We start from the raw sequence: 12,851 nt of genomic DNA on the forward strand, positions 1-12,851 counted from the left end.
CAATCAGAATGCAGCGCGCCTAAATGGAGCAGGATAACAGAACAGACCGGGCGGGCATACAAACGTAACGCCAGGTTCACACACTCCGTCTGTGGTGCGTATTTTTTCCGCGACCATGTTAACGGATCAGAGCGTTCATACTGCACGCGATTGCGCTCCGGCAGTGCGCTCCAAGAGCGGTGCATCTGCAGCAGTCATGCTGCGATCGTTTCAGCACGGAGTCTGCTGTGCTGCACGCACTGAAAGTGACAGTGCATTATTCGCAGTAAAAAATAACATGGATTGGCACGGAAATTTAGTAATTACACCTTAAATGCATATAATTAAAGTCTACTGTTTCACAATGAACACATGGCTTTTTGGCTAGATTTAAAACAAGGAAAAGTGCACTTTTAGATAAACAAGGCAATAATAGATGGCACTCAACAAAGTCTCCCTGGACACGGGATTTTTTGTTTTCTGCCATATGTCTATTCTAAAAACATTTTGTTACACCTTTACTTAGTGATTATTTTGCCTTATGTCTGTTCTAGAGACATGTTACAGCTTTTTGATAAAGCTCTAATTGGTTTTCTTTTGGAAATATGTTTCAAATTCACACTGAATGCATTTATGACTGTAAAGCATGTCTGTGTGTGTCAAAATCGTGATTAAAATCGAAATCGCAAAATTGATCAAAGAAATCGCGATAGGTTTTTTTTGTCCATATCGCACAGCCCTAGTTGAAACCCTTTTATTTGGGTTGTCGTTTTTATGTTTTGTATCTGTTTTGCAGATTGCTAACAGCAGACGGGAGTAATTTAGATTATTGGTACTTATGGGAGCCATCTCTGTATGTTTTGTGCTTGTGTCATTAAAGCAATCCTGCTCTCTCCTCACCCCAAGCAAACTTGCAACAACTTGGGTAAAATGTTATTTCTTTGATAAACTACTTATCCCGGACAAGCCCCCAAATTTTAAGAGGCATGGAAAAAGACTCGCCTTCCGTAGGCCCAGTTTTGCCGCAATCTCCTCAACTGCTTCTGCCTTGGGATCTTCAATCAACTCCAAGCTGTTCTGGGTTCCAATCTGAGTCAAAGCACACAGGTGGAAAGGAAGAGAACACAAATCAGCAAAACAATACTTGACAGTTTTGAATCAAATAGTTTGATACATGCATCAAAACAAAATATTATTCATCGTTGGGGGGGGCAATTTGGATTAAATGGCAGACATGGTCAGTGAGCTCTAACATTCTATTCCTGATCAAATTTTATCATTGGTTTGAATTAAATTAATTAAATTCATTAATATGAATTAAAACATCTAGAATTAAGGTATTCTATTATTTAAATTATTTATTATTATTTTATTAAATTATTTTAATATATTGCCACTACTAGTTTCCTTAAAGTTGGAAAGACAGCAGTTTTGTAATTTTAGCAGAAACAAAAGAAATATCTTCTGACAACAAGGCGCCTTGAAATAAAAATAACTAAATAAATAAAAAAGTTTGAGAATTTCTGCCTTAAATGTTAAGTCTTTTATTGCCCTCTTGTGTTTATCTGGTATCAGTGCTTAAAAAATAAAAGCTTAGAGAATCAGTCTCTCAAAATTATGAAAACGTACTTAATGCTACCGTTTTATTTGCAGTAAAGGATGCTGGGCCACTATTTGTGTGTCAGACCTGAGTCTCTCACCTGAGGAGGTTCATAAATGGCGGCAACCTCTGCTCGAATGCCGAGAGGGATGTCTTTGTGCTCTGTGTAGCGTCCGTACAGATACCCCATCCGCTGGTTACCCGTCTTCCTCCAGAAGTCCAGGAAACGGTCCGCAATGGTATGATTCTCAAACATGATGTTGTCCACATGTCGATATTTCTGCAACAAGATTTTTTTTTTGCAGTTTCAACAGATCAAAACATGGACAGAAATATGACGCTGCCCCTCAGGGAGTGCTCATTTACTTGCCCGAGCAGGAAACAGAAGCTGCGGGTTCATTTTTAAATCAAGAAATTGATTAGTGAAGAGTTTGTCTGTATGTTATGGAAGAGTAAGATGATGAAAGTAAAGATGTTTATGATACAGACTGAGAGGAGCAGGGTACCTGTCTGTTGAGAGTGATGGCGCTGGGTTGGCACTTGGTACAGATGCCCTCTGGCCAGGGCGGATGCCCCTCACAGCCAGATTTAATCTTACAGCTGATATTCTCAAGCGCCACAAACTTCCCCCTGAGAGACAGGAAAACTTCATTAAATTCTCACAATCTTTTTTAAATGAGAGTAGAGAGCTCCCAAAAGCACTAACTTGTCTGCTCCGCCAGTGAGTTTCCGGATGTAGGCATGGAAGGACATGTGCTTGACCGGTGGGTCGAGGTGGTTCAGATAGTCTTCATCAAAAGGCTATTAAAACAGAAAATGAAAGAAGAAATGGCAACATTGTACATTTGTGCCATGTGGATCAGCAATTCTACTCAAAGTAGTTTTTAGAAAATAATTAAATACACGTCCATGACCTTTTAGGATTTTAATTATTTTCCATGACTCCTCCAGGTCAAGAAATCACACTTTTAAAAATTCCTCACATATCCAAGTTTTCAGAGACTGTATAAATAAAAAGGATAGTTGTTGAGGGAACAAATAAAAAAAAGAAATATGTTTTAAACTTGATTTTTTTAGCTATATTAGCCTATTTTAAATCCTTTTAAGTCTTGAGAGTTTGCTGAGGTGCCTTGGTTGAGAATCACGAGGTTAGACCCATCTTCCCATCAGTATTCTTGTGTTCCAAGGGGAGGATCACAAGTTCTTACCTCTAAAGGTACGCAGTGCACACATTTCCCCATAAGACCATGCCGGCACCTGAGAAACAATGACAAAGAATGCCTCTGTAGTTCTCATATTGCATTGAATTATTCAATAGGTTACATAATGCAGTACCTCCAAAGTATGGCATGAAAATAACTTCAAAAATCCACCAGGTTCTGGGAATATATGCAATAAAAAAATAAAAAAAACTGTTTCCAAGGCATTGTGGAAAGTGAGGCAGACTTACAGTTGGGGGTCTCTGTTTCTGTAGATCTTTCCCTCCTGTTTGGACAGATACTGGTCAATCTCGTCCTCCTGGATCTGTGGTGCAGAGTGTGAACGGGATAAGGAAGATGACGATGACGAGGATGAAGGGAAGGAAGGATAGGAAGAAGAGGTGTGAGGCTGAGCTGTGTCCATGTTCTCACTGGAGGGTCCAGCTGAGGATGGGAAAAGAAAGAGCATGTCGCCATGCCTGAAAGACAAAGAAAAACAACTTTACGTCAGGTTTATGCATGTAAAATGCTCTTGCCATGACACAAGCCCACATGTGCACGACTAAGTAAACCCAATCTCTCACAAGGGCACACTTACTTGATTTTCAGCAGGCTGAGGGTCTTGTTCTGTGACAGAATCTCTCCAGTCTTGTTCCGGTTCAGGTAGATAGAGAAACCATTTGAACTGAGCCCAAACTCTTTGGCAACCTGGCAAGAAGGCAGCAAAGAATGTCAGAAACAAGAAGCTGACAAGTCTTTCATTTTGTTCCTAGAAATGATGGATCTACCATTACTGCTGCAATTGGACATTCCTTGTCCATTTGTCTTATCCCTGTCTTGGAGCCTCCACTAATAAGCTGATAAAATGTGGACTTGTTAAATAATACGGACATTTAAATGTGTAGCGGCAATCCTGATTGTTTGCCTTTCAGAGATTGTGCAGGTGAGTGATGACTGCAGGACTGCGAGCCTCTAAAGCCATGCTGTTAAAATTCAATAAACTCTAATGAAGTTATGAGAGTAGAGTGCATGAGAGAAAGAGGAAAAGAAAGTATTTGACATTATGATGCAAAGAAAAAAGATTTTACTCCTCATTTTCAAACACTTTATACATACAGACATATATAATGCAAAAATCTATTAACCAATTAATAAGCTACTGAATCTGAAACTCAAAAACGAGTGGAATGCATAAGTTGTGTAGTCAGATTCTCTGCATGGTAAGGCAAAAATCTTTTGTACTCACCAAGGCTGCATTTATTTGAACAAAAATACAGTAAAAACAGCAATATTGTGAAATATTATAATTTAAGCAACTGTTTTCTATTTTAATATTGTTTAAAGCGTACTTTATTTCTGTGACGGCAAAGCTGAATTTTCAGAAGCCATTACTCCATTCGTCAGTGTCACATGAACCGTAAGAAATTATTAAAATATGCTGATTTGATGCTCAAGGAACAAACATTTGTACAGCTAAATATTTTTGTGGAAACTGTGATACATTTTTTTCAGAATTCTTTGATGAAAAGAAAGTTAAATTTAATGCATTCTCGCTGAACGTGTTAATTTCCTTCTACAAAAAAACTAAAATGCTGACAAAAACTTTTAAATGGTAGTACAGGTACTACCATTTAAACAGATATGTAGTTTACTTGCTATTAAGTGCCTCAAACAAAACACTGAGTAGATGTGATGATCCCATTAACGTAGCGAATCCAGTTCTTAAATTCTTCATCTAAAGAATCCTCTCACTTATAACTCATTTTGTAGGACACTTGTCCAAAGCGAACTCATTCATAGCTCGATGGGCTGTTCCGAATCCAAAATAGATAAAATCCACTATCAGGTGGTTCTGGTAACAACATAATTGAGAACAGTACTCTAAAAAAAGTGCAGTCTCAGAAACAAACTGATCCATCGCGTCCAAATGACTGTCCATTAGGCAACTGAAAACCCAGCAGAAGACCAATATCTTTATTAATCCAATCAGCAAAAGCTTTAACTGCTCACTCAGGGCACTATGTCCTAAACTTAACTTTTAACTGTAACATACCTTTAAAAAAATGGATGCCTTTTAAAAAATGCAGTGTGCATTTCTTTTAATCCATACACCAGAACACAAGATGAACAAGCACATATTTTTCAAAGCTAGACCCCTCGACTTCTCTTTGTCTCTTTCCTGCCATTTAATCCCAAAATCAAATGGTGAGACGCTCTCAGTTGATCGCCGGCTCACTCTCCACCCTCCTGCTGTGAGACATGAATCTTTAATGGGCCCTGCAGTGTCTACATCAGGCACACACAAACCCTCTGCCCGTCTCAAAAGAGCCTGCAGCACCTTTAACTATCAGCATCCAAAATCCTCTATGACTTCTATTACAACACAATTTACCCTATCACATTTACCCTATCAAGTTACATAATAATCAAAGATCGACATGAGGTAACTACTTTTTTTTCTGGACTTATCTTATTATGGACTATTTCTCTACTAAACATAACTAGTCAGACCTAGAAATAGAATTTTATGAAATGTATCAATTGTTAGATAACAAATAAAAAAACAGAAATAAACTATAAGGGCCCGACCTTTTATTTTTGAGTTTTGGTCACTTTCAATGGCATTTTGGCCGCAAGCCCTTGTTCATTTCTGCCTCTGCTGCAAGCACACCGACCATCAAGCTTTGCACCACAGCAGAAATGCATGTCACTGCGGACCACATCTGTGTGAGACTGCGTAGTATGGACATAGGTCTCCTTTTTCAGAGCCGTCTCATTAATATAATTAATAATAAATCAACCTTTAGCAGTCAGCAGGAAAAGGAAAAGTCTGTGCCACCACTATTTAATGACTCTGGATCTGACGCTGTGCTGTTGTTGTAGTGTTATTCTCAGCTTCTTTACAGACAGGCTATGACTGTAACCATTGCTTAAGTGCAGAGGCATGACAATGGAAGCTACCTGTGGTGAATAGTAACACCTACTCTGTCATAACTATAGTGAAGGGTGAGCTAATGAATTTGACAGTATATCTAATATACGTTCTATGAGTTACATCATTTTGCTGCCGATAAAAAAAAAAAAAAACTTCTTGCACATAGGCTGTATGATAAATGCTACATTCCATTTCTGGAGCAAATACATATTAAATTCTACTGTTTAAAAGTTTGGGGTCAGTACGATTTTTAAAATGTTTTTGAAAGCATGTTCACCGAGGCTGTACCAAATCGGGTAAAAACAGTGATATTCTGAAATATAATTATAATTCTAAATAACAAATAAAATAATAATAAAATTCATATTTTAAAAATGTAATTTATTCATGATCCTTCAGCAATCACTCTAGTATACCGATTTGGTACTCAAGAAACATTTTTTTATTATTATCAATAGTTAAATTGCAGTTGTGCTGGTTAATAATCTTTTTTTTTTTCAGGATTCTTTTAAAAAGTACAGAATTTATTTAAAATATAAATCTTTTGTAACATTATAAATGTCTTTACTGCAACTTTTGAAAAATTAAATGCCTCCTCACTGAATAAAAATGAATTTCTTTATAAAATAATTATAATAATAAAAAAAACTTACTGACCCCAAACTTCTGAATTATTATTATTATTATTTTGTGTGTGTGTGTGTGTTATATGGCAGCCTAGACCTACAGTCATTAAGAGATTTTAAAGAGATAATTGTACAATTTGTATCTGTCAATTAATCAAATATATGAGCAAAAATAAATAATAATAATAATAATAATAATAGCAAAGAGTGGCGTCTAGTGCAAAAAAAAGGAATTTTTTATTCCTTATACCTTCTCGAGGAAAGCTGCAGCCGTCTCTCGCTTTGTTGAGGCGATTTTTTTCATTCCCTCTGGAGACTGGACACGGATGATCTGGCAATGAATAAACATTAAGGGAAAGGAAAGGAAGTTTATGGTTACTACAAAAGGTATGTTTGTTGTTCAATCATATGCTTGTTTCTCACACAGATCTAGCACAGAATTACTCATACAGAAAAGTTACAAGTTAAAACGAGATGCGAGCAAAACTACTAATCAGCCCAAAACAAGCCAGAATGAATAAGAGAAAACAGGTGGCTGGAGGGCAAACCACTGACATCTGACACTCAATAAACTGCCGCAGAGGTCTATGCATGCCGCACGAATCCATGTCCACAAATCTCACTGAATGACATATTATAATAACATAGAGCTAAATCATGCTCTCGCTGCTTTTTCTTAATACAAAAACCAAAACAAAACATCATGTGCCATTCAAAGCACTTTAATAAATTACTCAACGTCAATTCCCTTCACAGATACAAAACTATAAGAAGCACGAAAGCTAAACAAAAATAGAATTACCTTCTATTTTAATATCTCTACCTATTTATTCAGGTGAAATTCAGCATCTAGACTTTAATAAGTAGTTGACAAGAACTTGCACTGACACATCTTGTCTTCATCAACCTGTGCCAAGCTAAATAAAGTGAACACAGCAGAAATAATAAACCTCAGCTGTAAATCATAAGTTAATGAGTCAGATGAGTGGTAGGCACACACATAAATGCTGTTTTTAGTATTTAATGTGTTTCTGGACGATTCTGGCTGAGTCTAATCATTAGCATCATGCTAACAATTCTGCTGCCTCATCACTGGATGACAGACTTCACTCAAACTGCCTACATACACACGCAGACAGACACTTACTACGTTTTCCGCCATGTTGATGAGATGAACCGTCCCTCGTGATGTCGCTGAAATGAGAGCTGGCGTATTTTAATATCGCTGTTTATATGATCTGCTCGGATCTATGCAGCGATGCCAAACTCATAGAGCCGGTGCTACATCTAAATGAGTCCGGGCTATGACGGGCTCCTGCTTAACGTCACCGGATAGAAACAAAAAGATAAATGTTGTGTTTCTGTATATTTTCGTTTATTTTTAGGGATTGTATGTATTATTGTTTTTGTTGCTGTAGATTCTTCCATTCAGAGATTATCCAGATGCATTGTATAGAATGCACATATTTCCTTCTGTGACATTTTATGACGTATTATTTATACTATAATAAACAGCTTATATATTTTGCTTATTTAATGTATGCTTTGAATAGACACACTGTTTTGCATCCAATACTAAAGTAGAAATCAAACCATACAAATAAAATGACTTATATACATTTTTTAAGTCTATATTTTATATAAGTTTACATTTTATTCAACAGGTGGGAGTTGATTCTTTAAATAGCTAATGCATTACATTTGGAAAAAAGTAAATAAATAAATGTAAAAATATTTCATCCGTAGTCTTATTTGATTATATTCAAACAATCAGTAATATTAATAAAATCAATGTTTCGGCTCTGCTTTTTACATTTCTCAACTTACACGAGGCATGAAAAACAAGCAAATCATTTTTTCTCTTTTTGTCAAGCTTTATTTTGATCTCATCCTGTAGAGAGAAATCTTCACTTTACACACTGATGTTGTCAACCCCCAAACATGCCCTCAAAACAGATGCATGTTCAGTCTGAAACACTATCTGCAAAATACAGGCCTAAACAACTCAGAACTTGAGGATTCAGGACACACAATCCTAACACATATAAAGGATCTGTGCAAAAAGTAACATATGTTAATGCTTGTGCAAACCACATCTTTTCATAGAATTTACTTTGGATATATCATTTTATATGTGGATACATGAGGATCTGACTGTACGGGAAATGTGCTTTTTTTTTTACAAAATGAAAAACCTAGAATGTGACTAAACTTATGGATGAACAAATGAATGAATGAACATATAACACAATAGTGAAAGATAGAGCATGCAACAAACATAAACATAGGGAAATAAACATACTTGACACAATGCCAATAAAGTGAAAGAAAATCAGAAGAATTATTGGGTAGAAAATCATACATTTATGAAAGATACAGGATGTTTAAATGAATAGATTAAATTATAATGAATAATATTATACAATGAAATATACAAATGGAAAGTAATGAATACATTAGATAGAAATGATACTAAAATGGGACACAATGATAAAGAGGGATGTGATGATGAGGATGACAGATGATGGCGATGAAAAAGGAAATAACTACACAAAATGATCACGGATGAAAAAAACACGACAGCCCGACACTGTTCCCTAACAGTCGTCTGAGAGACTTACTGAAACCGAGAATTATAGCCAAAAATGAAATCGTGCTTGTATGTGTGCTAATATGGATGCACTGAATGACGGGGTTGCAAAGCACAAAGTAAATATGATATTAAAAAATGAATGGTTCCTGAGGGTATCCTTACACAGAATACTCAGAAATTAAAAAAGGGAGTGAAAAGGTTGAAACTTTAAAATCGGTATTTATGACCCACTTGGGTAGCCTGATGGGGAAATAGTGTTATGAAGTAAAGTTTTGTAAATCTAATGTCGGCCAGCAGGGTGTTTCATCTCTACTACAGGACTTTGATCTTTTCTTATGAACTCTGCGAAGGTGGACAGAGGAGGCACCGAGGCACGTGAAATGAGAAGCCAGGCATTTCACGGGCGTGTGTCATGCTTTTACTCACTCAGAGGCTGTCTTGCTTCCGTATGTTTCGTGTTCCAGAAGAAAACAGGGAGGGAGAGTAGAAAAAGAAGACGAGAGGAAAGAAAAGGAGCAGCAGTTTTTCTAAGTAAACAGAATGCAATCTGACTGGATCTTTTCTGTTCTATTGTTTGAGCAGAAAGTGTTCTTGGACTGCAAGAAAGAAAAGAAACCAGAGGGATGGATAGTCAGATATATATTTTTTGTTGTTGTTTAGTTTTCCCATTTTTATAAATGTTGCTGTTTTGTGTGTTTATTCTGTTATAAAAGTTGGAATGGTCCACTTGGAGACGATGGCCAGGATGGAGGCAGGTGGTTTGGAGAACATGACTGGAAGGGGTCTTCACTGCACAGAGGATGATGGGAAGGTAACGGGCTCAGATGATACCATACTGAGCCAGCTCGTGAAGCTCCAGATGGTTGAAGGCCTCCCAGGGGCAGATGACAGTGATGTCTGCAGGTAGAAACACAGGAACGTGAGTTCATCTATCATTCAAAGAGTTAACTTAAGCAGATTGATGGCCAGCTAGCATTCAGGTCTGTTTAATCACAGTAATGTCATAAGATATCATATAGGATCATTGATGATGCTTAGTATGAGAGGCTTGTCTGACATACATGCACTGTCTGATCAGACTAATCATTTCAGACAAGGACAGCTTAGAATAGATGGTAGGTGATGTTGTCATAATGGCAAAACACGTGAGGAGAAATGCAGATTATACTTACCAGTGCCTAAACCTTCCATGCCAGGGATGTCATCTCCGAAACTATTAAATATAAATAAATAAAATAAATGCGATAAAAAAAGAATGAGATAATTAAATAAAATTAGATAGAATTAGACACATTTGGTTAAATTCAATTAGATCATTTTAAAATACATTATATTTTTAGAACAGTCATGTTGTCGAATTATTGAATGTGCACAGTTTTAATTATTCTTAGTATAATAAAGCATGACTGAAGTGTGGAATATCACAAAGCCATTATCATAAAGATTTTACTTTACTGTCTAACTTACCCTTGGATACCCTTCTTTGGTGGCTTGCTCTTGAACTGGCGAGTCTGCCTCTGCTTGAACTTGGGCGGTCCTTTGCGTGGTGTGGCAGGACCACCGGTGACACGGGTGGCTGATTTGATATCTGGTTTGGGTGGCTCAAGATTCATGGCTGTTTGTCACTGTTGGTCGTTTTTCTTTGTATTCGCTACCCGTGATGTAGTGCTGATGTAAATGCATCAGAAAGACTGGAGTGAGTTTATAGTTCACACCCAATGAAATATAGATTTTGTTTTGTAAAATGGATTTTGGCTTCATTCTGGAAAAAAAAATTAGGGCTTTGTGACACATACAAACAAATTAAAACACATAGATTTTTAAATTACACATTAGGCCAGGAAGGTTACAGTAATTGCAAGGTCAAACTGACACCTAATGAATATCTATGGCAGCAACCCCAGACTGAGAAAACTATACCCATAATCCTCTTACTGATGAGTAATACACAAATCCAAATACATATTCCACTCTAACTGAATGTCTAGCATGGCCGTGCTCCTAGAAATGAGCTCAGTGAATGTTTGATGAGTAGGGTGACCCATTTTGTGTAATCCTGCTTGGATTAATAAACGTCCCCCATCCCAATGGTGGCAATCTGCACTTGGATTAATCTTATTAAAGCAGGGATAACACCAAAACATGCTGAGCAAACAGAAAAGATAAGAGTCAAAATATGACCTTCAGTTATATTCTTCAAAGACCTATTGGAATAGACAATGACAATGATGCACGTTGCACAATTGTTGGTTACTGCTCTTTCTTTCTTTCTTTCTTTCTTTATATATATATATATATATATATGGGCTTTCTCAATTTAAAAAGAAAAAAAATTGAAAAAACACTTCTTTAAACGCTTTCTATGTGACAGAAAGCATTTAAAGAAGTGTTTTTTTCTTGATCATTCTAACTGTGCGTTTTCACTCTCAGAGTTGAAACTGGAACTATTTCCTGCGGGATTCTCTGGAAGACACACAGTATTTCCTGTATCACAGTGAAGCCATTTCCTGATTAGCGCAGTCGTGGTCGACATACGGTCATTCAGACTGAACGAACACAGAGAGTTCACATAGCGAATGATGAATGTCTAGACAGCAGTGCTATTGAACGGGGAGTAGATGATTCTGCTTTTCAACAGTGTTATTTTAGCATCATTGAGATTCATATTTGCAGATTGAGTCTGTAAACAAAGACAGATGTATAACACAGAAAAGTGACGCGTACCAGGCGCTGACGCACACCTCGGCGGGATTCTCGCAGATGGCGGTGATGTTGCATGAGGATTCGCATACGCCGGTGGCGTTACACGCCGTAGATTCAATGTCACAGAACTTACAGAGCTGAGGAAGTCTGAACGCTCCTTTCGTTTCTGATGCATGCACTGCAAAAACACAGAGAGAAATGTTTCCATATTATTCATTCACTCATTCTCTGCATTACAATCATTTCTAATGAATTACACTTGAAAGTATTAAAACTAGTATTATTTACTCAAACTCGAAACCAGTATGTAGAAAAAGTTGACACTTTTGACAAATCTTCACTCAGCTCTATAAAACTAGCCGTTTTATAAACATGTATGTATTTATCTGGTAACGTTTTAAAATAAGGTTTAATTTTTTAACAGTAGTCATGTTATGTTAGTTAACATGAATTACCAACAAAAACTATTTTACAGCATTTATTAATCAATGCTCATTTCAACAATTACTAATACATTTCAAAATCAAAAGGTTTATTGGTTGATATTAGTTCATTAAATTAAATTAAATTTTGTATTTTATTATACACACACTCATACACACAAACACACACACACACACATATACATACACATACACACACACACACACACATATATATATATATATATATTAGGGGTGTAACGGTACACAGAGGTCACTGTTCGGTATGTACCTCGGTTTTGGGGTCACAGTTCGATAAGAGGAAATTAATTGTTTCATTTATTTTGAACGGACAGTGGCACTACACACACACACACACACACACACACACACACACACGTAGCACGAGCAGTTGTTTTTTAATTAAATTGTATAATTTTAAGCAGAAACAGAACGGTCTGCCTTTAGATTTGTGAAATTATGCTACATCAGACACCTGCACAAAACAAAATCAGCAGACGGACTGAATGAAAATGCACATTCACTTTCTGACAGCAGGTGGCGCTAATGGAACAGCAGCGATACAGCGTTTCCTTGGTTACCTATCCACCTTATTTTTCAATGCAGAATTAAGCTGTTTTCTGTGAATGTGTGAGACTTCCGGTTCATTAGCCACTGTAGAGAAATAACGAGAAGAATAAGAAAGTGCAGTAAACGGTAGAACTGCTTGTGCTACAAACCAGTGTGTTCATAATTAAGATAATATATTAAAATAATATGGTAAGACACCCCAG

At 36.7% G+C, this 12,851-nt stretch overlaps 2 protein-coding genes across 2 annotated transcripts in view; both read right to left on the bottom strand.

Moving 5' to 3' along the window:
- LOC107684105 (nuclear protein localization protein 4 homolog) overlaps positions 1-7,662 on the bottom strand; it is an 18,940-nt gene extending 11,278 nt beyond the window's left edge. Inside the window, exons 1-9 of the mRNA XM_016480309.1 lie at positions 7,487-7,662; positions 6,590-6,670; positions 3,377-3,486; positions 3,030-3,257; positions 2,788-2,836; positions 2,286-2,380; positions 2,086-2,209; positions 1,680-1,859; positions 982-1,068 (exon numbers count right to left, since the gene is read on the bottom strand). Of these exons, the coding sequence (XP_016335795.1) occupies positions 982-1,068; positions 1,680-1,859; positions 2,086-2,209; positions 2,286-2,380; positions 2,788-2,836; positions 3,030-3,257; positions 3,377-3,486; positions 6,590-6,670; positions 7,487-7,501 (969 nt within the window). The 5' untranslated portion in view covers positions 7,502-7,662. The remainder of the gene's footprint in view (positions 1-981; positions 1,069-1,679; positions 1,860-2,085; positions 2,210-2,285; positions 2,381-2,787; positions 2,837-3,029; positions 3,258-3,376; positions 3,487-6,589; positions 6,671-7,486) is intronic.
- A 1,954-nt stretch (positions 7,663-9,616) lies between these two features.
- The window catches only part of pde6gb (phosphodiesterase 6G, cGMP-specific, rod, gamma, paralog b), a 6,468-nt gene continuing 3,233 nt past the window's right edge, over positions 9,617-12,851 (bottom strand). The window contains exons 2-4 of the mRNA XM_016480320.1: positions 10,400-10,600; positions 10,105-10,145; positions 9,617-9,829 (exon numbers count right to left, since the gene is read on the bottom strand). Coding sequence (XP_016335806.1) covers positions 9,753-9,829; positions 10,105-10,145; positions 10,400-10,545 — 264 coding nt within the window. The 5' untranslated portion in view covers positions 10,546-10,600 and the 3' untranslated portion in view covers positions 9,617-9,752. The remainder of the gene's footprint in view (positions 9,830-10,104; positions 10,146-10,399; positions 10,601-12,851) is intronic.

The sequence above is a fragment of the Sinocyclocheilus anshuiensis genome, unplaced genomic scaffold, assembly GCF_001515605.1.
Source record: "Sinocyclocheilus anshuiensis isolate Anshui unplaced genomic scaffold, SAMN03320099.WGS_v1.1 scaffold553, whole genome shotgun sequence".
In the NCBI taxonomy this organism is placed as follows: domain Eukaryota; kingdom Metazoa; phylum Chordata; class Actinopteri; order Cypriniformes; family Cyprinidae; genus Sinocyclocheilus; species Sinocyclocheilus anshuiensis.